Below are 24,341 nucleotides of genomic sequence, written 5' to 3'. Positions count from 1 at the left end.
ATCAACGGAATTGGGTAAGCATTCTTAATCGTGATTCGATTGAGACCCCTGAAATCAATGCAAGGCCTCAATTCACGCCCTTCTTTTTCACGAAGAAAAAGCCAGCTCCTGCTGGAGAAGTAGACTTGCAAATGTGCCCCCGGGAAAGCGCATCCACAACGTACTCCTCCATGGCCTGATTCTCCGCAACCGAAAGAGGATACACCCTGCCACGCGGAGGAGTGGCACCGGGTTGCAAGGTTATGGCAATCGTATGGACGATGAGGAGGCAGAGCACTGGCGCGCACCTTGTCAAACACATCCAGGTACTCCCCATAGTCTGTAGGCAACACAGAGTCTGAGGAGGCACACAACACCTTAACAGGTCCACGGATGCAACTGGCCCCACACTGAGGAGACCACGAGAGAATCTCGGCCAACCGCCAATCAAAAGGTCGGATTGTGCTTCTGAAGCCAGAGATATCCCAAAACCAAAGAGTAGTGCGGCGAAGAAATTACCTGGAAACAGGCCAACTCCCTGTGAACAGCCCCAATAGCTACTTCAACCGGCAGGGTCTCGTGGGTAACCTGCAGCGGTTGCAGGGGCCTGGGGAGTACTGGGCAGCAAATGAACTGTCCATAAACAACAGAGTTTACCAACGCCTGGGCCGTCACCGAGCCCTCCGCCCAAGAGAGGACAACGGTGATTAGCGGTTTATCTTTGCGGGAAACCGGGGACGAGGAAACTCCACCCAAGATCTGCCCCCGACAGGATCTCAGGTGCGAGCGTTTCCCGGAAGGACCGGACAGAATTGCCGAAAATGCCCACCGAGACCACAGTACAGGCAGTGACCCTCCCTACGCCAAGAGGCCCGCTCCCTCTCAGAAAGGCGAGCAAACCCCAGCTGCATGAGCTTACCGCCAGACAAGCCATCCCCAGGAGCCGTGGGAGGAGAGGGAGGAACAGGTGGGACAGAAAACATAGGTGGCAATCGGTTAGGAGGCCTTCGCAGATGCTCCTTAAGTGAAGGCCTCTCCCTGAGCCTGGTGTCAATCAGGATTAGGAAGGAAATAAGTACTTCGAGCTCCACAGGCAGTTCTTTGGCTGCAATCTCGTCCTTCAACGCATCTGAGAGACCATGAGAGAAAGCAGCCACCAGAGCCTCATTGTTCCAACCCACCTCTGCCGCCAGGGTACGAAATTCTATGGCGTACTCGGCAATGGTTCGTGAACCCTGATGCATGGACATGAGCAGCTTAGCAGCAGAGGCAGAGCAAGCAGGCACATAAAATAACGTACAGAAGGAGGCAACAAAACCGGCAAACTCGTGAATCACAGGGTTATCGTTCTCCCATAAGGGATTTGCCCAGGCCAAGGCCTTGTCCGAGAGCAGCAAGATTAGGAAGCCCACCTTTGACCTCTCCGTAGGAAAAGCGTGGGGTATCAATTCAAAATATATGCCCACTTGGTTAAGGAAACCCCGACACTGACTTGGCTCACCCCCAAAGTGGAAGGGGGTCTGAACCAGTCATACCTCTGGGCACCGCAGGTGTGGCAGCAGATGCAGAGATAGGCGCAACAACCGGAGCAACAGCGGGAGCAACCACAGGAGTGACAACCGGCCTAATTGCACCAGGAGTAAGGTGCGCTGTGCGTGCAAGCAGCGTTTGCAACCCCTGAGCGAACTGATCCAAGAGATCCTGCTAATCAAGTCTGGCAACCAACATAGGGAGCGAGGGCGTACCTGCACCGTCAGGATTCATGGCATTCGTCTAGTGTCAGGGAGCGAGGAGCCAGACACACAAGGAGGTGCAATTAAAGGTAGGTTTATTATACAAAAACAAGACAGAGTCTATGCAAGTCCAACAGCAACAGCGGATGACTTGGTAGAACAGTAGCCAGGAAGGATGGTCGCCAGAGCCAGGGTCAGAAGCCAGGAAGGATGATCGCCAGAGCCGGGGTCAGAAGCCAGGAAGGATGGTCGCCAGAGCCGGGGTCAGAAGCCAGGAAGGATGGTCGCCAGAGCCGGGGTCAGAAGCCAGGAAGAATGATCGCCAGAGCCGGGGTCAGAAGCCAGGAAGGATGGTCGCCAGAGCCGGGGTCAGAAGCCAGGAAGAATGGTCGCCAGAGCCGAGGTCAGAAGCCAGGAAGGAGTCTTGCCAAAGCCGAGTCGGTATCCAGTAGAGCAATGAGAAACTAAACAGGAGCTTGCTGCTGTGCAACAGACAGGACACGAATGCAATGGACAGCTACAACCAGCAGACTTATATGTGGGGATGCCAGCACATGGAGCAGCACAAGCCCTGAGGAAAGGTAGGACCTTGACAGACACGTGACGTAACGCGTCGATTACGCCATCTTGGTGCACCCAGGATACAGGTGGATACACCCATAATGTGAGCTGGAAATGTCTTACTGATTCTGTGGAAATGTGAGTGTATCTACTGGTGTTTTTTTGGTCTGATAATCTTTATTAAAACAGTATTGCACTATGGAAGTATCTTTCTTCTTTTATGGGCATGTTTGCACTGAGAGCTGAGCAGAGTTTCTGTGAGTGGGCTGGAGGTATTTAAAGTCACCTGCCTAAATTCACCCAGGAAGGGGAATATATGCTTGGCATACTGGAACCGTGGGTATAAGGAGATCGAGCTATAAGGAGATCTATACTATAGGATCCGGGTGTGATCCAAAAAGCATGATGACCCGTTGGGTCACGTATTTGAGGTGAGCAGGCATTTCAGCAATTTTTGGGATTCCTTGGAGAGCACACCACACGACACCAGTTCCTTGCTAAGAGTGGAGCACTGTCTGTTTAGTGTGGAGGATTCCCACAGCACTAATAATTGGACTCATAAAGGACTTTTTGCTGCTTTTTTATGAATAGTGTTTCACTATTTGGTTCACTGCTTATTCTGAAGTTAGTTGACTACACATAAGATTGTTGTTGTGCTTTTTCACTACGTGTATAGTGTATACACTTATTTGTGTGTTTAACACTGGTCATTGTATTTATTTTTTCCCATTTGTAGGGATTCACCTAGTTTACACTATTTGTGTGTATTATCCCAATTTTGGGATTTGGGTTTGTTGTTTCACAGCATTTAGGGTATTATGACCCATTTTTAGCAATTCACTCAATTGCACTTTAAGGGATTTTTTGCACCTTTATTTAAGTCCCCTTTTTTTGGGATTCATATGTTGGTATTCATTTGTTTTATAAATTATATTTAGTGCACTTTTCTATTTATTCATGTTTATTTAATGCTACATTTGTAGCTGGAAATCTGCTGCAGAAGACAATATGAAACCCGGATCATGTTACTTAAACTTTATTAGAGATCAGTGCTATCACCCCAATCAATATTCCGCTACAGACTGCTGAGGTCTAAGGGCCACACATCATGTATGAAAGGGCCGCATGTGGCCCTCGGTCCACAGGTTGGGCAGCTGGGCTGTTGGGATTCCCTCAGTGGCTATGTAGACAGATGAGGAAAGGAAAAAAAAAAAAAGATCTTTATTGTATTTCTTTGTTACAATAAAACTTTATTGAGTTTCACGAGAATTAAACAAGGCACTGCCGTGTACAGGTTACATTTCCTTCCGTGGTGCACATGGCAGGCAGTGATATCAGGATATACAGAACACGTATGAAACTATCATACAATGCGATGTCAAAAAGTATCGAGCCTAGTTGTGTAACACGCCAACAGATGGCAGAGCAAAAAACTGCACGCACAGTCACAGGGAGCTGTGCAACTGGTGCCATTCTGACCACATGCATTGCCACGTCAGGGTGCCAAAAGACAATCGTCCTGTGTACATCGGGATCTGTGAAACTGGTGCCATTCTGACCACGTGCATTGCCACGTCAGGGTGCCAAAAGACAATCGTCCTGTGTACATCGAGAACTGTGCAAACGGTGCTATTCTGACCAGCCTGCTATTTCATCACAGAAAGCAAGTTAGAACAAAGAGCTAACGTGAAATTCTCTGTTTCTGCCACCGAGACGTTTGATGTGATTCGGCAAGTTTACGGTTATGCTGCAAGGAGTCGTTCAAGGTGTTCTGAGTGGGACCCATGCTTCAAGAGCGGAAGAAGATCACTGGAAGACAACGAGAGAGCAAGAAGACGTTCAACGAGTTCAACCACCAAAAATGCCCTCTTTTCGAAGATGTAGATGCGGCTCAAAGGTCGCCATTTTGACAACATGGCGGAGATCCAACATTTTGCCCAGTTATCACATTTGCTTTTTGTTCTAACTTGCTGTTCGTGATGAAATAGCAAACGTGGCAATGCACGTGGTCAGAACGGCACCAGTTGTACAGCTCCCGATGTACACAGGACTATGGTTTTTTTTGAACACTGACTTACGAAGGTCGGTGCTCCCTATGACCATGCGTGCAGCCTTGTGCTGCTATCTATTGGCATGTTACTAGACTCAAAACTTTTTGATACCACCTCATACTGGACCAATAATGAATGGACACGGATGTTTACTAAATGCCTGTTTACACAGGGTGGGGAACCTGGGGGGGTGATGGGCTTCTTGGCCTATTAGATACAGTAGAAAAAGATGGAGTAATGGAAAAGAGAGAGAGCGGAAGGAGGATCAAGGAGCAGAAAGAGGGAAAAGAGAAAACAAGTAGAACAAAAGAAAGAAGGGAGTTGGAAAGGATGGGGATAGAGTGGATAAAGGAAAGGAGGAGGGAAGAGGTAAGGAAGGCCGAGGTGGCGTAGTCCTACAAAGTACACACCCCAGAACCTGTCCGATAGTATTTAAAGCCCAACTCTGGGCAAAAAAAAGAAGGTTTTCCATGCAGTCAGGCTGCACAGATCAACTGCTCATTTTGTCTGGGGGGTGAGAACGCCTATACCCACCCGATCCTCCACGCCACCTGAATATGGCTCCCCCCCGATCCTCCACGCCACCGGAATATGGCTCCCCTCTGATCATCCACGCCACCGGAATATGGCTCCCCCCCCCCATCCTCCACGCCACCGGAATATGGCTCCCCCCCCCATCCTCCACGCCACCGGAATATGGCTCCCCTCTGATCATCCACGCCACCGGAATATGGCTCCCCCCCCCATCCTCCACGCCACCGGAATATGGCTCCCCCCTGATCATCCACGCCACCGGAATATGGCTCCCCACCCGATCTTCCACGCCACCTGAATATGGCTCCCCCCTGATCCTCCACGCCACCTGAATATGGCTCCCCCTGATCATCCACGCCACCTGAATATGGCTCCCCCCGATCATCCACGCCACCTGAATATGGCTCCCCCCGATCCTCCACGCCACCGGAATATGGCTCCCCACCCGATCCTCCACGCCACCGGAATATGGCTCCCCACCCGATCCTCCACGCCACCGGAATATGGCTCCCCACCCGATCCTCCACGCCACCAGAATATGGCTCCATGCCACCAGAATATGGCTCCCCACCCGATCCTCCACACCACTGGAATATGGCTCCCCCCGATCCTCCATGTCACCGGAATATGGCTCCCCACCGGATCTTCCACGCCACCGGAATATGGCTCCCCACCCGATCCTCCACGCCACCGGAATATGGCTCCCCACCCGATACTCCACGCCACCGGAATATGGCTCCCCACCCGATCTTCCACGCCACCGGAATATGGCTCCCCACCCGATCCTTCACGCCACCGGAATATGGCTCCCCACCCGATCCTCCACGCCACCAGAATATGGCTCCCCAACCGATCCTCCACGCCACCGGAATATGGCTCCCCACCTGATCCTCCACGCCACCGGAATATGGCTCCCACCCGATCCTCCACGCCACCGGAATATGGCTCCCCACCCGATCTTCCACGCCACCGGAATATGGCTCCCCACCCGATCCTCCAGGCCACCGGAATATGGCTCCCCACCCGATCCTCCACGCCACCGGAATATGGCTCCCCAACCGATCCTGCACGCCACCGGAATATGGCTCCCCACCCGATCCTCCACGCCACCGGAATATGGCTCCCCACCCAATCTTCCACTCCACCGGAATATGGCTCCCCACCCGATCTTCCACGCCATCGGAATTTGGCTCCCCCCCGATCCTCCACGCCACCGGAATATCCCCCAATCCAGCGGTAAAGGTTCTTGGTCTATGGAGCCTGCTCTGTCCTTGATGATGTCAGGAACAGTCCACCACAGAAGACCAAGGGGGGCAAGTTAGTTGTAGCCACAGGGGAGGATCGGAAGATTAATTAGATATATATCCTCTCCCCTAAACAAAAACGAGCCCCATTGAATGGGAAAACTTTTTTTTTTTTTTTTTTTGCCCGGAGATGGGCTTTAATATTTGGTCAAGGTTTGGAGACATGTTGTGTTCTCCAGATGTTTTGCTAGACGTAGAGTTGCTTAATATCCTCATTGACCAAGTACCAAGACATATTCCGCTTGCCTTGTTGTAACGTTGGACTAGCCAACTTCCCTGCTATTGGTAAGGTCTGCCTAACAGCCGCCTTTCTTGTATTTCTCTGTTCCTCAAATAAATATCCTAAGGGGAGCCTAAAATTCCTGTCCTAGGCTACATACACAACATATTTCTTTTAGAAGGGTCCTCAACTGCAACACAATACTGTTTGAAACATAAAACATATTTGATAGTTGTAGATGCCTAAGCCAGGGGTGTTATACTGGAGGCCCTCCAGCTGTTGCGAAACTACGATCATGCTTCTGCCCTTGGAATCCATGCTTGTACCCGTCAATCTTGGGACTTGTAGTTTGGCAACAGCTGGAGGGCCACTAGTTTGACACCCGTGCCCCAAGCAGTAGTATTACAGCATGTGAGGGTTTTGTGCTTTTTTGGGTCAATCTAGAACTGTAGTCAACTTGGCTGTCATTAACTCCTCTTTGTATGCCGTGCAAACCTCACTTGATGGGCTTCAAGTCTTTTGAAAGGATTGCCCCCTGCTGCGGCACCACTCAAGCCCATGGGTTGCTGTTTCCCCAGATCCACTGACAAGACGGGGTGACGGCCAAATACCATTCCAGAAGGCCAATTCATGCCTTTAGAAAGGATTGCCAACTGCCATGGCACCACTCAAGCCCATGGGTGGTTGTTTCCCCAGATCCACTGACAAGATGGGATAATGGCCAAATACCATTCCAGAAGGCCAATTCATGGCTTTAGAAAGGATCGCCCCCTGCCGCGGCACCACTCAAGCCCATGGGTGGTTGTTTCCTCAGATCCACTAACAAGACGGGGTGACGGCCAAGTACCACTCCAGAAGGCCAATTCATGCCTTTAGAAAGGATCGCCGCTCTCCTGATCCGCCATGTAAAGAGTGGAAGGTGGCCTCAGCCTGCGTCTCTCCACCAAAACAACCCATGACGCCTTTTCGGCCAGCCCACTTGGGCATAGAAATAGGACCTTATGACTTAGCCCGGTTGGCAGGGAGAAATGCATCGGGGTGTGGTTGACATAGATGTAGGAAGGTGGCCTCAGCCTATGTCTCTCCACCAAAAACCACCCACCGACGCGTTTTGGCCAGCCCACTGGAGCATAGTAATAGGACCTCATGACTAAGCCCTGGTTGGCAGGGCGAAACTCATCGGGGATGTGGTTTTGACGTAGACACGCAGGCTGAGGCCACCCTTCATTTTGGTTTACAAGGCTTAGATCCTTTCTAAAAGGTATGAATTGGCCTTCTGGGGTGATATTTGGACACACTGTTACCTCGACTGTCAGTGGATCCAGGGAAACAACCACACATGGGATGGAGCTGCTCCACACAAGTTTTCCAGGTCGCAGTTGATGGGCTTCAACCAGCTTCAGTTGATGTGCAACACATGGATGATCTCGGAAGTTTATTAAACCCTTACATGCAACCACTCATTCCTAAAATCCTAAAATTTTTCGCACTCTGAAGAAGGATATTTCCCTGAGTAACTTCTGTGGTGTGCAAGATGGTGTCCCTTCCACAGGAGGCCCCATTCACACCTTCGCGATTTTCTGCTTGGAAGCTCTAAATGCTCAACATGGTTAATCCCATTCATTTCAATGGCCCCTGTCTGAGAGCACTCTCGCCTGTAGCAAAACGCCTGTCACTCAAAAAATTACATGAGCCTCTGTTTCGGCAGACTGGAGACAGATTGGGCCCCATGGACTTCGATGGAAACACCTGAAAACGCGGATCATTAGCATTTTATGGGAGTTTTGTTGTGCGTTTTCTCTGCCCCTTATCTCCTCCACCTCTCCTTCCCCTGATGCTTTCTACTGGATACACAAAAACACCCCAATTGGTACAATGCACTTCTAAAAAACACTCAAAACTCTCAAATAAAAATGCCAGAAAATTGCTCCACGCAGGTGTGAATGCAGCCTAAAAGATTTCCCGCACTCTGAACATGAGAAGAACACGCTCTCTTCTGAGTGCTTTTCCTTGTGTGTGCACAGGTGACCTTTCTGCAAGAAACATTTCCCACACACTAAACAAAAAGGAGGCTTGCCCCGCACTATGTACAGGGGAATGGTAACTCACCCGTGTGACTCCTGTAGTGTGTGATAAGATGTACTTTTTGAGCAAAACGTTTCCCGCACTCTGCACAGGAATAAGAATAATGGTGTGTGTGACTTTTCTGGTGAGCAGTAAGTATCCTTTTACGAGTGAAACTTTTCCTGCACTCTCCACATGAATAGGGACGCTCGCCTGTGTGACTTCTCAGGTGTGTGAGAAGGTGTGGTTTCTGTATGAAACATTTCCCGCACTCCGAACATGAATAAGGACGCTCGCCAGTGTGAATTCTCTGGTGGGCTAGAAGGTGGCCCATCCGTACGAAACTTTTTCCGCACTCCGTACATGAAAATCGCCGCACGTCTGTGTGAATTCTGTGGTGTGCAAGAAGATCACCTTTCTGAGTGAAACATTTTCCGCACTCTGAACATTGAAATGGAAAATCTGTGAGAGTCCTTTGATCTTCGTCAACAGATAATTTTGATGAAAAACAATTTTCAAATTCAAAACCTAGATTAACAAAAGATGGTCTCTGGGGAGTAGGCATTTTAGAGGATTGTGTTCTGCCCTTATGTTCAGTATTATAATTTTGAGGTAATATAGGACACTCTTCAGATGTGTTATGGACCTTCGTCCCACCTGTTGGATATAAATAAAGAGTTTTTTTTTAAATTCTTTCCACTCAGGTGTCACGTATGCTATCACAGTAGTCAAGTTTCACATAGCACAGGCAGTACAATATCTCCTTCTCATTTGTTGGGAACGTAACGTTATATTGAGGAATGGAGATGGACCTTTCATATGGTGTCCAGTATCTCCTCCTCATTTGTTGGGAACATGATGTTATATTGAGGAATGGAGATGGACCTTTCATATGGTGTCCAGTATCTCCTCCTCCTTTGTTGGGAACGTGACGTTATATTGAGGAACGGAGATGGACCTTTCATATGGTGTCCAGTATCTCCTCCTCCTTTGTTGGGAACGTGACGTTATATTGAGGAACGGAGATGGACCTTTCATATGGTGTCCAGTATCTCCTCCTCCTTTGTTGGGAACGTGACGTTATATTGAGGAACGGAGATGGACCTTTCATATGGTGTCCAGTATCTCCTCCTCCTTTGTTGGGAACGTGACGTTATATTGAGGAATGGAGATGGACCTTTCATATGGTGTCCAGGATCTCCTCCTCCTTTGTTGGAAAAGTGATGTTATATTGAGGAATGGAGATGGACCTTTCATATGGTGTCCAGGATCTCCTCATTTGTTGGGAAAGTGATGTCATATTGAGGAATGGAGATGGACCTTCCATATGGTGTCCAGTATCTCCTCATTTGTCGGGAACGTGACTTCGTATTGAGGAATGGAGATGGACCTTTCATATGGTGTCCAGTATCTCCTCCTCATTTGTTGGGAACATGACGTTATATTGAGGAATGGAGATGGACCTTTCATATGGTGTACAGTATCTCCTCCTCATTTGTTGGGAACATGACGTTATATTAAGGAATGGAGATGGACCTTTCATATGTTGTACAGTATCTCCTTCTCATTTTTTGGAAACCTGATGTTATATTGAGGAATGAAGATGGACTGTAATACTTAATTCTCATTAACAACATAATTGTTTTATTACTTCAACACCTCCACTGAGAGCTATTTATTCCTACAGCAGGAGCCACACTACTGGATCGAATCAGTGTCTATGAAGGACACCATTTCCGATGTTGTGTCCCGAAGTTAAGAAGGATTACTAACTACAAATGTGTTTGGCATCTTTAGCTGGCTTACCAATTCATGAATCAATCGACAGATCAAGGTTTGACATTAGAAATTCAGACAATAATTTCAAGCAATTTTAGAAATCTTTGCACAACTTAAAAAAATTAGATTAACCCCGTTTTGTTTGGGTACAACCTTGCATGACCGCGAAATTGCCAGTTAAAAGTAGCTCAGTGATGAATAGCAAAAAATGATTAAAACAGTGGTTAAAACATTAACCATTTTTGCATTTATTGTTACCTGTGCTGATTTCTACAGAACATTCCTCCATATTAATTCTGTCAGTCATCTCAACCTCCTCCGTAGACTGCCGATCACCCCTCACATACATCTCCTCTACTCCGCCTATACTTTCAGCATTCCTATCAGTCGGATCTTCATCCTAAGCCAACAGATGACAGAAAAGCACTGATTTACAGCCTTAAATCTCTTACAGTTTTCATTTATTTTGGGTTCTGGACCGTCAGTCCCATCTACCTGATGATGGTGAGGGATGGTGTGATCTTCCTGTGTGGAATCCTGGGAATACAGAGGACCACTCTCCTCCTTAGATTGCTGAGCTCCACTCATCAACATCTCGTCTTCTTCCTCTTTAATCTCAATTTTGAGGTCTTTCAGTTCCGTAGCCTAAAACACCAAAAATGGTAAAAGCTAACAAGAGACTGCACAGAAGAATGTCTTCTTATAGATTAGAATTCTTTTTAAGGCTCTAGTTGCTCAGTCACACCTACCTGATGATGGTGGGGGATGGTTTGATCTTCCTGTGTGGAATCCCAGGAATACAGAGGACGGGGACATCTCTCTGGTGGGTTCCCATGACTGGATCCATCTACCTGATGATGGTGGGGGATGGTTTGATCTTCCTGTGTGGAATCCCGGGAATACAGAGGACGGGAACATCTCTCTGGTGGGTTCCCATGACTGGATCCATCTACCTGATGATGGTGAGGGATGGTTTGATCTTCCTGTGTAGAATCCTGGGAATACAGAGGACGGGGACATCTCTCTGGTGGGTTCCCATGACTGGATCCATCTACCTGATGAAGGTGAGGGATGGTGTGACCTTCCTGTGTAGAATCCCTGGAATATAGAGGATGGGGACATCTCTCTGGTGGGTTCCCATGACTGGATCTATCTAACTGATGGTGAGGGATGGTGTGACCTTCCTGTGTGGAATCCTGGGAATACAGAGGACAGGGACATCTCTCTGGTGGGTTCCCATGACTGGATCCATCTGTAGGAAACACACACACTGACTGAATCCATTGTTTCTATGTGTTTATCAGATGATGGGAAAGGTGGAGCCTCCGTACTGCTCTCTCCTTTACAATAAAGTACCTCTTACCCGGTGATGTGAGGGGCGGCTGATTGTCCATCATGACGTCCTTGTAGAGGTCCTTGTGTCCTTCTAAATACTCCCACTCCTCCATGGAGAAATAGACAGTGACATCCTGACACCTTATAGGAACCTGACACACACAATGATACAGTCACCATCCAGACACATCCCTTGTCTGTTACTGGAGAATGTCCCAGAATTCCCAGCACCGCTCACCTCTCCGGTCAGCAGCTCCATCATCTTCTTGGTGACTTCTAGAATCTTCTTGTCATACCTTTCAGGCACTAGGGAGTCAGGTAGGGTGGGTATGTGGGGACGGCTACTGGGTGCCAAGACCATCATAGATGTCTTCTTCACTATTTCATAGTCCTATTAAAAAAAGTTTTAAAATATTATTCAAATCCTCCTCACCTCTCCGGTGAGGTCTGTGTTTTATTAATAGAGATCAGAGTGATGTCATGTGACCTCCCAGAATCCTCCTCACCTCTCCGGTCAGGTCTGTGTTTTATTAATAGAGATAGGAGTGATGTCATGTGACCTCCCAGAATGCTCCTCACCTCTCCGGTCAGGTCTGTGTTTTATTAATAGAGATGAGAGTGATGTCATGTGACCTCCCAGAATCCTCCTCACCTCTCCGGTCAGGTCTGTGTTTTATTAATAGAGATCGGAGTGATATCATGTGACCTCCCAGAAGCCTCCTCACCTCTCCGGTTAGGTCTGTGTTTTATTACTAGAGATAGGAGTGACGTCATGTGACCTCCCAGAATCCTACTCACCTCTCCGGTCAGGTCTGTGTTTTATTAATAGAGATAGGAGTGACGTCATGTGACCTCCCAGAATCCTCCTCACCTCTCCGGTCAGGTCTGTGTTTTATTAATAGAGATGAGAGTGATGTCATGTGACCTCCCAGAATCCTCCTCACCTCTCCGGTCAGGCCTGTGTTTTATTAATAGAGATGAGAGTGATGTCATGTGACCTCCCAGAATCCTCCTCACCTCTCCGGTCAGGCCTGTGTTTTATTAATAGAGATGAGAGTGATGTCATGTGACCTCCCAGAATCCTCCTCACCTCTCCGGTCAGCAGGTAGATGATCTCCAGGGTGAGGTCTAGAATCCTCTCCGACATGTGATTTCGGCCCTTCTCCATCCTCATTGCTTCTTCTCTGTGCATAAAAGGTATTAAACTAGTAATTTTCAGGAGTTGGGGTGTTAATCTCTCTAACGGGACTTTCACCAAACATTCTCCAGTGAACTCTTAAGAAAAAACATTTTCCGGAGGAGAAGCAATCATTGGCATTTAAAACACAGGGGCCACCGAGAATGTTTGGTGGAAGTCCTATTCACTGCTTTATAAATTGACCTCTATTGAGCAGAACATGCTTCATATATATTATCTGTGTGGTTGATAGATGAACTGTCTGGGGAGATTAGAGTGTAAGCTTCTCTGGTAGAGAGACTGATGTGACTGTGGGGGAGGGGACATTAGAGTGTAAGCTCCTCTGGTACAGAGACTGATGTGACTGTGGGGGAGGGGACATTAGAGCGTAAGCTCCTCCGTTACAGAGACTGATGTGACTGTGGGGGAGGGGACATTAGAGTGCAAGCTCCTCCGGTACAGAGACTGATGGGACTGTGGGGGAGGGGACATTAGAGTGTAAGCTCCTCCGGTACAGAAACTGATGAGACTGTGGGGGAGGGGACATTAGAGTGCAAGTTCCTCTGGTACAGAGATCGATCCATTTATTGTTATACTATATGTGTATCATCTGTTGGCGATAAAAGACAGTGACGATGGAGAAAGAGGACGAACAGGACAATGTTGGAAGAGGACCGACATGACTATAGAGGAAGAGGATGGGCATGACTGGAGGAAGAGGACAGACATTACTATAAAGGAAGAGGACCAACATGACTGGAGGAATAGGATGGACATGACAATGGAGAAAGAGAATGGACATGACAGGGGGGAGTTATTGGGTGTAAATGTAAAATCAGATCTTATTACCTCCTTTGCTGCCAGTTCCAGCAATGTCTCCTCTTTACTTCCTCCCGACTCACCTCTGACCCGGAACTACCTGTCTGTATATTAAATCACTTCCTGTCTGTACCTTTTGTCCATTTTCTGTGTCCCTTCTGGGTCCTGTCTGTACAGGGGATCACCATCTTCTGGAGGATGAAGGAACTGCAGCTCTTGTGGGTTCTATGACAAGTTGTCCATTGTGCCAGGGTGCATGTATGCACAGGGCGAAGTGAGCGCTTAATAGGTTGGCCACTTCATCCCTTTAAAACCTGAACACAAATTAATCACACGGGTTCTGAGGCCAATTTATTGCAGAGGAGGCACCAGGTCAGTTTAGTGACCACCTCAATAAGCCACAGAACCCCTGTCATCAATATGTGTTCAGTTTTAAAGGGACGAGGTGGCAACCCTAGCGCTTAAAGTAGAACTTCACCCTCTGAATCAACATTGACTATTTTCAATCCTTAACCCCTTGGCGCCAGTGCCTCCTGGCCCTTTAAGGGTTCCAGAAGGCGGGGCGGGGTTTTAGGGTCATGTGACCGCCGTGATTCGGGAAAAGTCCTGATCGAAAGAGGAGATTGGGACCTTTCCGTGAGTACCAAACGTGTGTGCTGGGAGCCCATATGTTTTTTTTTTTTTTTTTAATAGAACGCAAATGTGTGGCTGCTTGGCGTCTAGGACCAGATCCCTGGAGGCCGCACATTTGCTTTCAGCCGGCGCCAAGAGGTTAAAGTGAATACAAAGGAAAGTATATCATATTTTCTTGATTTAAACACTTTCATTTGTTTCTTCAAGTTGGAGTTCCACTCACACTGTAAAAAAATAAAAGTCAGCAGCTGCAAAAACTGTACTTTTAAAAACAGCCACTTACCTGTCCCACGATCCCGGGGTCTCCTCCCTGCAGCCCGTTTCACTGGGCGCCCTGTGTTCCAGGCGCTGGCGCCTGGAACCGCGGGTGCCCACACCCGGCAAAGTGCCCAGATGTGGGCACCCGGCTGTGACAGCTTGCAGCTTCACAGCCAGGTGCCCACTGCGCATGGGCAAGTAGCGCTGCGCTTCCCGAATGGTCCCGTTGTCTTCTGGGACCTGTCATGTGTCCCAGAAGACTATGAGGAGGGAGGGGGGAGGACAACTTCCGCTTCTGATCACCTATGCGATCGCAGCGGAAGTGGGAGCGGGTACCAGTCAAATTCGGGTACCCCCGCTCCCAAAAGGTGCCAATCCTTAATGGGGAGCGGGAGACCAGTCTTTAAAGCGGAACTTCCCCCTTTTTTTAAATGAATTCTTCAGTTTTTTTTAACTTATTAAAAAAAAGTTATTTTAACATATATTTTTACATATATTTGTAAATGAATTCCAAAAATGTAGATTTGTATTTTTAAAGGCATACAGTATATTTTAAATGTATTTTTAAAAATATTTTTCATATATTTTGTAATAAAAACGCATTTCAACATGCAGTGTATATATTTATTGAAATATATTTTTAAATATATTGAATACGGCCAACATTGTAGCATTTCAAATATATGTCAATATATATATTTGGGAATTTTTTTTAAATATATTTGAAATATATTTGTCTTCCATGTGGATTTCGAATGTGAGTGCAATGGATTATAAATAGAGCGGGACAGCGTGAAGCAGAGCAGGAAGATGAAAAGTAGAGTGGACGATGAGAAGAGCAGACAAGGAGAAGCAAAGCGGGCAGTGAGAAGCAGAGCAGACAATCAAAAGTGGAGTGAAGAGAAGTAGAGCAGGATGATAAGTGATGCAAAAAAATTACCTGGTCAGGAAGAGGGTGGGGGGTGGTTAATCCTCATAGATATTCTCATAAGAAAGCCAAAACCTCACTTTTACTTTCTTCAATATTCAGGTTTGAGGTTTATTAACATTTTGGATTGACAGAGAGTTGTTCAATAATGAAATGAACCCTCAAAAATACAAAGTGCCTAATAATTGTGCACACATTGTATGTTAATATTTGAATGTCCATAGCCACATTTTTTTCCCGAAATGTAAAATAAAAACGTGTAAAATTTCAGTGCATTGTCGCATATAAACAGCTGTAGGGAGCCTACCCTGGGCAATAGCATTGGCTTCCCGTTGCCCAACGAATAAAATTCAAAACATTAACATACACATATAAAACTTGTCTCCAAATATCACCCAAACCGTCCTATCCGCTCCTCCCACGACCTCCTGCTCTCTAGCTCCCTTGTCTCCTCCTCCCATGCTCGTCTTCAGGACTTTTCCAGAGCCTCCCCCAAATTACATCACCAATCTTGTCTCCAAATATCACCCAAACCGTCCTCTCTGTTCCTCCCACGACCTCCCGTTCTCTAGCTCCCTTGTCTCCTCCTCCCATGCTCATCTCCAGGACTTCTCCAGAGCCTCCCCCGTCCTCTGGAACTCTCTACCCAATCTATCAGACTATCGCCTACTCTGCCCACTTTTAGGCGATCTCTGAAAACCTCTCTCTTCAGGGAAGCCTATGCTGCCTTCAGTTTATAACCAAATCTTCTATTCCTTCTACCAGTCCATCCCCCCCAGATATTACCTTTTGTACCACTAGTCCCTCCCTCTTAGATTGTAAGCTCCAAGGAGCAGGGCCCTCCTAACCCTCTTGCATTGAACTGTATTGTTGCTGTATTGTCTCCCTTTATTTTGTAAAGCGCTGAGCAAACTGTTGTGCTATATAAATCCTGTATAATATTAATGGAAGATGTACTATTGTGTAAATGTAAAGCTATAGCCAGCTATGGAGCCCTTGATGGTCATCCTGTTCCCTAAATTGTGATCTTGATGGGCTCCACGCAGCTTCTGTTCATGTATTATACACGTTGTGTAGTGCTCTGGAGACCAGTTGGCCTGGGTGGTCACTGTTGACGTGTTCCTGAGCGTTGAGCTGGAAAGTTGAACATTTTGTGATATGAGTAGGGTTTGGATCAGGGTGGATAAAAATCAATGATTTTTTTAAAAAAAATCAAACAAATCTGATTTTTTTTATTTAAATCTGATTTTTTTTATTTAAATCAGATTTTTTGGATTTAAATCGTATTTTTTTTCAATAAAATGCTTTTTGAGGAAAATATATTACCATCCAAAGGTTATTCCATCATGAAATAAAGATTAGTTTTTTAATTATGTAGAATAAGGCTGTATATGTTTAATTTTTTGGGTAAATAAATTCCATGAATCCATTCACAATGTCATGCTCTTCCAGAGGTTTTTGTAAGATTATTGGGCAGTTTCTCTGCCTACAAGATATTATCACAGATTCTTGGTTTACTTTTGCAGTTCTCTAAACTGAATTTGACTCAGCGGAGATCACATGCCTCTTCTTCACAGCAAAAATGTTATAACATGAACAGAATTAAGAAAAAGACCTTAATCCTAACTTCTACAAACCTATGAATACAGAATCAACCCCTTCAGTGCTAAGTTTCAAGAAGTTCAGTGAATAGAATAGAAACAATATTTTTCTGATTGTTTGGAGTGGAATAGATCTGCACAAGAAGAAAGTGAAACTAAGTGTGAGGAGGAAGGGGCTGACAGTCTAAGTTTCTTAAAATATATATATTTTGTTTAGCCAAATTAGTTAACAAACATGGATGTTTGTTTACACAAATAACATATGTTGTAATGTTACTGTTTCAGTTGAATAAATCTATTTAAATTGTTATTATCAAGGTGATTATTTTTCTCCTTCCCAAGTACAACAGAAAAGTTGTCCAAATATGAATGATTAACCTATTAAACTGGGGATAAAAAAACTAACATGAAAAGTTGTTATTCTAAAAAACTTCATTTACTTGCATATTAAAGTTATACCAGCAAGAATTAGTCTTTATGTAGAAAACTAGGATTTAAATCAAGCCTTACTGACTAGTGATTTAAATCATGATTTAAATCAGTTTGATTTAAATCAAATCCACCCTGGTTTGGATCATCCATTCACTGCTGATTTAAGGCTGAGTTGGGTTAAAATGTAAGTTATAAATACTGGTCTTCTGAAAAAAAGGCCAGAAAAATAACTAGGACAATTTCTAAACCAGTTCAGGCCGAGGATCCTATGGCCCTGCATAGGCAATGGTTTGACCTTCTTTTGAATGCTATTTCCTAGGGCTAAAACAAATGTTTTATATAGAGCCACTGAAAAAAAAACCCAAAGTAAGATGGAAGGAGAAAAGGCTTGTTTTGCTGCTTCATCCGATGCCCAACCAGACCAAGCCTTACTTTTATAATGACTTGAATTACCACGGATGAAAGAAGCCTTGGAAAAATTGGTCATATTATTTAAGTTGGTATCACATCTTCCTTCAATCAATCTGCCCCAAGTTTCGAATGTGAGGGCAATGGATTATAAATAGAGCGGGACAGCGCGAAGCAGAGCAGGAAGATGAAAAGTAGAGTGGATGATGAGAAGAGGAGCAGACAAGGAGAAGCAAAGCGGACAATGAGAAGCAAAGCGGACAATCAAAAGTGGAGCAGAGTGAAGAGAAGTAGAGCAGGATGATATGTGGAGTGAGTAATGAGAGGCACAGAGAACTATGAGAAGCAGAGCAGACAATCAAAAGTGGAGCAGAGCAGGATAAGTGGAGTGAGCAATGAGAGGCACAGAGAACTATGAGAAGCAGAGCAGACAATCAAAGTGGAGCAGAGCGAAGATAACTGGAGCAGGATGATAAGTGGAGTGAGCAATGAGAGGCACAGAGAACTATGAGAAGCAGAGCAGACAGTCAAAAGTGGAGCAGAGCAAAGAGAAGCACAGCAGGATGATAAGTGGAGTGAGCAATGAGAGGCACAGAGAACTATGAGAAGCATAGCAGACAATCAAAAGTGGAGCAGAGCGAAAAGAAGTAGAGCAGGATGAAAAGTGGAGTGAGCAATGAGAGGCACAGAGAACTATGAGAAGCAGAGCAGACAATCAAAGTAGAGCAGACCGAAGAGAACTAGAGCAGGATGATAAGTGGAGTGAGCAATGAGAGGCACAGAGAACTATGAGAAGCAGACAGTCAAAAGTGGAGCAGAGCAAAGAGAAGCAGAGCAGGATGATAAGTGAATCGAGCAATGAGAGTCACAGAGAACTATGAGAAGCAGAGCAGACAATCAAAAGTGGAGCAGAGCAGAGACGTAGAGCAGGATAAGTGGAGTGAGCAATGAGAGGCACAGAGAACTATGAGAAGCAGAGCAGACTATCAAAAGTGGAGCAGAGCGAAGAGAAGTAGGGCAGGATGATAGGTGGAGTGAGCAATGAGAGGCACAGAAAACTATGAGAAGCAGAGCAGACAATCATAAGTGGAGCAGAGCGAAGAGAAGTAGAGCAGGATGATAAGTGGAGCAAGCAATGAGAGGCACAGAGAACTATGAGAAGCAGAGCAATCAAAAGTGGAGTTTTACATATGAGTCATCCATATATTTATCTTTCTACTAATGTGCTTTCCCCTGACAGGGATATACCTACTTGGGACCTGTGGAGTGTGGTACGATTTTTTGTGTTTTGTTTTATACTTTTAATTTTGTCTGTAATAAAGACGTTTTCGTGCGCCACTGATCACCTTCTTCTTTGCTTGAATTATTTTTCTTGAGTATTCACAAATTCCTTATTCTGGCTGAGTCCACAACTAGTTCTTTTTCTGTACGTTTCTCATTGGCTTGGTGCCTAGGGATTCCCGGAATACATATTTTTTTAATTAAAAGTAGAGCATGACAATGAGAAGTAGAAAGAACAGTAAGAAGCACTGGGACGACGGAAACCAGAGTGGACAATGAGGAGACACAGATGATTAGAAGTAGAGTAGATGATGAAAAGTAAAGCAGATGGTGAGAAGCAAAGAGGACGGTGAAAAGTAGAGCAGGACAATGAGAATGGAGTGGATCATAAGACGTAGAACAGGATGATGAAAATTAGAGCGAATCATAAGACGTAGAGAAGGACGATGAGCGGTAGAGCAGATCATAAGACGTAGAGCGGGAGGATGAGAAGTAGAGCAGATCATAAGATGTAGAGCAGGACGAGGAGACGTAGAGCGGATCATAAGACATAGAGCAGGAGGATAAAGAGTAGAGCGGATCATAAGATGTAAAGCGGGAGGATGAGAAGTAGAGCGGATTATAAGACGTAAAGAAGGACGATGAGCGGTAGAGCAGATCATAAGACAGAGCGGGAGGATGAGAAGTAGAGCGGATCATAAGATGTAGAGCAGGACAATGAGACGTAGAGCGGATCATAAGACGTAGAGTGGGAGGATGAGAAGTAGAGCAGATCATAGGATGTAGAGCGGGAGGATGAGAAGTAGAGCGGATCATAAGACGTAGAGTGGGAGGATGAGAAGTAGAGCAGATCATAGGATGTAGAGCGGGAGGATGAGAAGTAGAGCGGATCATAAGACGTAGAGCGGGAGGATGACAAGTAAAGCGGATCATAAGATGTAGAGCAGGACGATGAGACGTACAGCAAATCACAAGACGTAGACCGGGAGGAAGAGAAGTAGAGCGGATCATAAGACGTAGAGAAGGGTGATGTGCGGTAGAGCAGATCATAAGACGTAGAAAAGGACGATGAGCAGTAGAGAAGATCACACGTGCACCGTTTAGGAGGTATTGATTTTATCTACAGACTCCCCTGGGGAGTATTAATTTGCAGCTACCCACCTAACCATCGGAGAGGGAGCTTTTACAACCTCCAGAGGGCAGTACCAAAGCTATCACCTGAGGGGAGCTCCGGACCACTTTGATGTCCCATTAACTGCATCCAGGACCACAGGAGGGAATATACCGGACTCCAGATATTATCCAGATTGGCAGATGACATCAGGAAAAATATAACAAACCGCTCATTAAATTGCGCATTCTGGTGAGTGCGCATTCTTATCGCACTTTATATCACAGCACCTTACTCATAGGAGGACAAAGTCACATGAGAGCACCTGAAGTCACTTCAAGTCACCTGATGAACTATCTATTTAATGATGTATATACACCTAATGAACTGTCTATTTAATGATGTATAAACATTTAATTTTCATATTGTGATTTTCCTCTAGTGCTGCACTTTTGATTTATATTGTCTTTTAGAGGTTTTTTATGGTTACCTGGTGCACAGCTGCTATACTTTTTATGTGCGCTCACATATATTTACCTTATTGGGTGTTAAGAAGTAGAGCAGGATGATGAGGAGTAGAAAGGACAGTAAGGAATAGAGAGGGTGTTAAGAAGTAGAGCAGGACGATGAAAAGTAGAAAGGACAGTAAGGAGAGGAGCAGATGATAAGCAGTAAAGCAGGACGATGAGAAGTAGAAAGGACAGTAAGGAGAGGAGCAGATGATAAGCAGTAAAGCAGGACGATGAGAAGTAGAAAGGACAGTAAGGAGAGGAGCAGATGTTAAGCAGTAAAGCAGGACGATGAGGAGTAGAAAGGACAGTGAGAAGTTGAGCAGGATGAAGTAGAAGTTAAAAGGACAAAAACGAGTAGAGTGGGACAAAGAAACAGAATGAATGATAAAAAGTAGAAAGGACAATGAGAAATAGAGCAGAATATCAGAAGTAGAAAGAACGACAAGAAGTAGAGCAGATGATACAAAGTAGAGCAAGACAGCGAGAAGTAGAGTGGATGATACGAAGTAGAGCAGGACAATGAGGAGTAGAAAGGACAGTAAGAAGTAGAGCAGGATGATGAGGAGTAGAGCGGACGATACGAAGTAGAGCAGGACGGCGAGAAGTAGAAAGAACAATCAGGAGTAGAGCAGATGATGGAAGCAAAGTGGAAGATGAAAAGTAGAGCAGGACAATCAGAACCAGAGCAGATAGGAAGTAGAGTGGATGGATGATAAGGATAGCAGAAAATGAGAAGTAGAAAGGACGATGATAAATGGGCACATTCTCTTAACAAATACTTGTTACTCCCCCGATTTTATTGAAAGCACCTAAAGAATCCTCATCATGATGGCTCGCTTCACTCTGCATATTATATAAATGTATTTATTTGTTGTCAAAAAACCGAGCCGCCACCACCCTCTTCACACCAATCCTCCTCTATACCTTTCCATCCTTGTTTCCTCTACATACTTTTATAAAATCTTCTTTCTCAAAACCTTTAGTCAAGTTAAATCCCGTTAATTTTTTATATATGATGTAACAAAAAAAAGATTTCATCTGGTCACTGTGACACAATAACAACTCCCAGAGCAGTGCGATAACTGTCATTTATGCTCGTTTTTACAATACATCACCGTGGACATCATCAAATATGTCAAAGTACATTGTGAAAACTTTCTCCCTTTTTGCTACTTACTGTATGCCCACTTCTTGTTTTATTTAACTTTCTACTCTACTACATTAAAAAAAAAAAAATTTAAACTGTATATAAAAAGATAAATGTCAAAATGTAATCCATCCGTAAGAACTAATCGTTACAGCATTAGATATCGGGATAGAAGAATACAAAAATGGTAATATGTGATATTTTTCAGGTTCTTCTAACAGAAATGTTTTAGACCTAAACATCATAAAGAAAATATATACAAATTTTTCTACATCGGTAGTCTCCAAACTGCGGCCCGGGGGCCGGAGGTGGCTGCTTGCTTGCTTTCATCCTCTGGCGTAATTCCTCCGACACCAACGAAGAGGCACAGTTCCTCCCAATGATGGGCAGTGATACCAGCGTTGATTCTTCCCAGCCAGTGACACCAACGGTGGGCCACAAAAATTGGACATTTTTTACTCCTACTAATGCCGGGTCAGTTTCTACTTCCAATGGCCACAGTCCGGACTCCGTAAAGTCTGAAAGACAGCAAACTGGACCTTTTTTTTTTTCCCGAAAGTTTGGAGATCCCCCTACTCTGCATGATCCCTTTTAATATCTTCATGCTTGGCTTGATTTCCTTGACGGGATGACGTCCATATCCTCAGAAGACATTGTAGTATGTAAAGTTATACATGATAACGCAGAGATCATTTCACTGCAAAAGTCCTTTGAAAATGTGAACTATGGGTCAAATGAACGGTCAATGATGCTTCATGTAGGTAACTTGAAAATCCTGTACACAGAGTTTAGTAACATATGCAATTAGTAGAGATTAAATGGGATACCTATAGGGAAATCTAACATAGAAATGGGGTTTGGGTATATTCGTCGACAGAAAGCCCGATAATAGTACACAGTGCCTGGCAGCTGCTGCAAAAGACTAGCAAAATCCTAAGAAGCATTTAAAGAGTAATGAAGGCTATACAAATGGAGTTTTTCCGATCTGTAAGTCCCTCGGGATACTGAAATGATAGAACCGTTCGATGGGTGGAACAGTCTACAAAGTGGCGGTATGGGTTTTCTGATGTGCCATTAAATGCGACTTTAGAGTAAAACATTTCCCGCACTCTGAACACGAATAAGGACGCTCTCCCATGTGAATCTTCTGGTGCGTCAGCAGGTTTCCTTGCTGAGTGAAAGACTTCCCGCACTCCGAACATGAAAAAGGGCGCTCGCCAGTGTGAATCCTCTGGTGCGTAAGAAGGTGTCCTCTCTCAACGAAACACTTCCCGCACTCTGAACACGAAAAGGGCCGCTCGCCGGTGTGCTTCCTCTGGTGAGTGAGAAGGTCTGCTTTCCGCATGAAACTTTTTCCGCACTCCGAGCATGAAAAAGGACGCTCGCCCGTATGACCTCTCTGGTGTCTAAGAAGGTCTCCCTTTTGAGTGTAACATTTCCCGCACTCTGAGCAGGAAAAAGGGCGCTCGCCTGTGTGACTTCTCTGGTGCCGGTGAAAATTTTTTTTCCACGTAAAACATTTCCCGCAGTCCGGACAGGCATAAGGACGCTCCCCCGTGTGACTCTTCTGGTGAACGATAAGTATCCTTTTGCGAGTAAAACATTTTCCGCACTCTGGACATGAAAAAGGTCGCTCATCTGAGTGACTTGTCATGTGAATAACAAGGCTTCCTTTCTGAGTGAAACATTTCCCGCACTCTGGACAGGAAAAAGGGCGCTCTCCTGTATGACATCTTTGGTGTCTAAGAAGGTGTTCATTCCGAGTGAAACATTTCCCGCACACCGAACATGAGAAAAGACTCCCACCTGTGTGAAGTCTCCGGTGCCTCAGAAGGTGTTCTTTCCGAGTGAAGCTCTGATCGCACTCTGTGCATGGGAAAATACGCTCACCCGTGTGAGTTTTCTGGTGTTTAATAAAGTCCCTATTCCAGGCGAAACATTCTCCACAGTCTGGACACGTAAAAGGACCCTCACAATTATCTGTGCTTTCTTCTTCACCTAGAGATATTTCTGAAATTAAACCTCTCTCAGTCTCAGAACCTGGGGATCTTTTGTCTTCTATGTTAGCAACGCTATCTAAATTTCCGGAAGATGATCTCTGAAGATTTGAGGATCTATCTACACTCTGAAGTCTTGGATAGATTATTTTGTTAATAATGTGTGAATTTTCGAAAGACTCTTCCAGATGAGAAGGACCTGGCGACCCATCTGCACAGTAAAGGTTTACTCCCGGTGAATATTCTTCTGTGCCATTATCTTCTACATTACAATCTGAAGATGAAAGTTGTCTCTCCAAAGTATCCTGGACATTATATCCACCTGCTGGAGAAAACATTCATGTAAGTCATGACAGCAACGTTTGTTAGGAACATGACGTTATATTGAGGAATGGAGGTGGACCTTTCATATGGTGTCCAGTATCTCCTCCTCATTTGTTGGGAACATGACGTTATATTGAGGAATGGAGGTGGACC

General features: G+C 45.4%; 2 protein-coding genes across 2 annotated transcripts in view; both read right to left on the bottom strand.

Moving 5' to 3' along the window:
* Positions 1–5,085: 5,085 nt before the first annotated feature.
* The window catches only part of LOC149453265 (uncharacterized), a 29,139-nt gene continuing 9,883 nt past the window's right edge, over positions 5,086–24,341 (bottom strand). Inside the window, exons 7-9 of the mRNA XM_089688576.1 lie at positions 22,919–24,189; positions 21,615–21,618; positions 5,086–8,908 (exon numbers count right to left, since the gene is read on the bottom strand). Of these exons, the coding sequence (XP_089544702.1) occupies positions 8,466–8,908; positions 21,615–21,618; positions 22,919–24,189 (1,718 nt within the window). The 3' untranslated portion in view covers positions 5,086–8,465. The remainder of the gene's footprint in view (positions 8,909–21,614; positions 21,619–22,918; positions 24,190–24,341) is intronic.
* LOC149453266 (gastrula zinc finger protein XlCGF66.1-like) lies at positions 10,980–13,632 on the bottom strand. Its single transcript, XM_089688560.1, has 4 exons — positions 13,587–13,632; positions 12,651–12,744; positions 11,799–11,951; positions 10,980–11,712 (listed from the first exon to the last, which is right to left on the bottom strand). The coding sequence occupies exons 2-4, from the start codon at positions 12,732–12,734 to the stop codon at positions 11,515–11,517; spliced, it is 435 nt and encodes a 144-aa protein (XP_089544686.1). The 5' UTR covers positions 12,735–12,744; positions 13,587–13,632; the 3' UTR covers positions 10,980–11,514.

Source organism: Staurois parvus, unplaced genomic scaffold (genome assembly GCF_062004578.1).
Source record: "Staurois parvus isolate SC_StPar_1 unplaced genomic scaffold, SC_StPar_1.0 ptg000449l, whole genome shotgun sequence".
Lineage (NCBI taxonomy): Eukaryota > Metazoa > Chordata > Amphibia > Anura > Ranidae > Staurois > Staurois parvus.
This window is presented reverse-complemented; position numbering and strand designations above follow the sequence as displayed.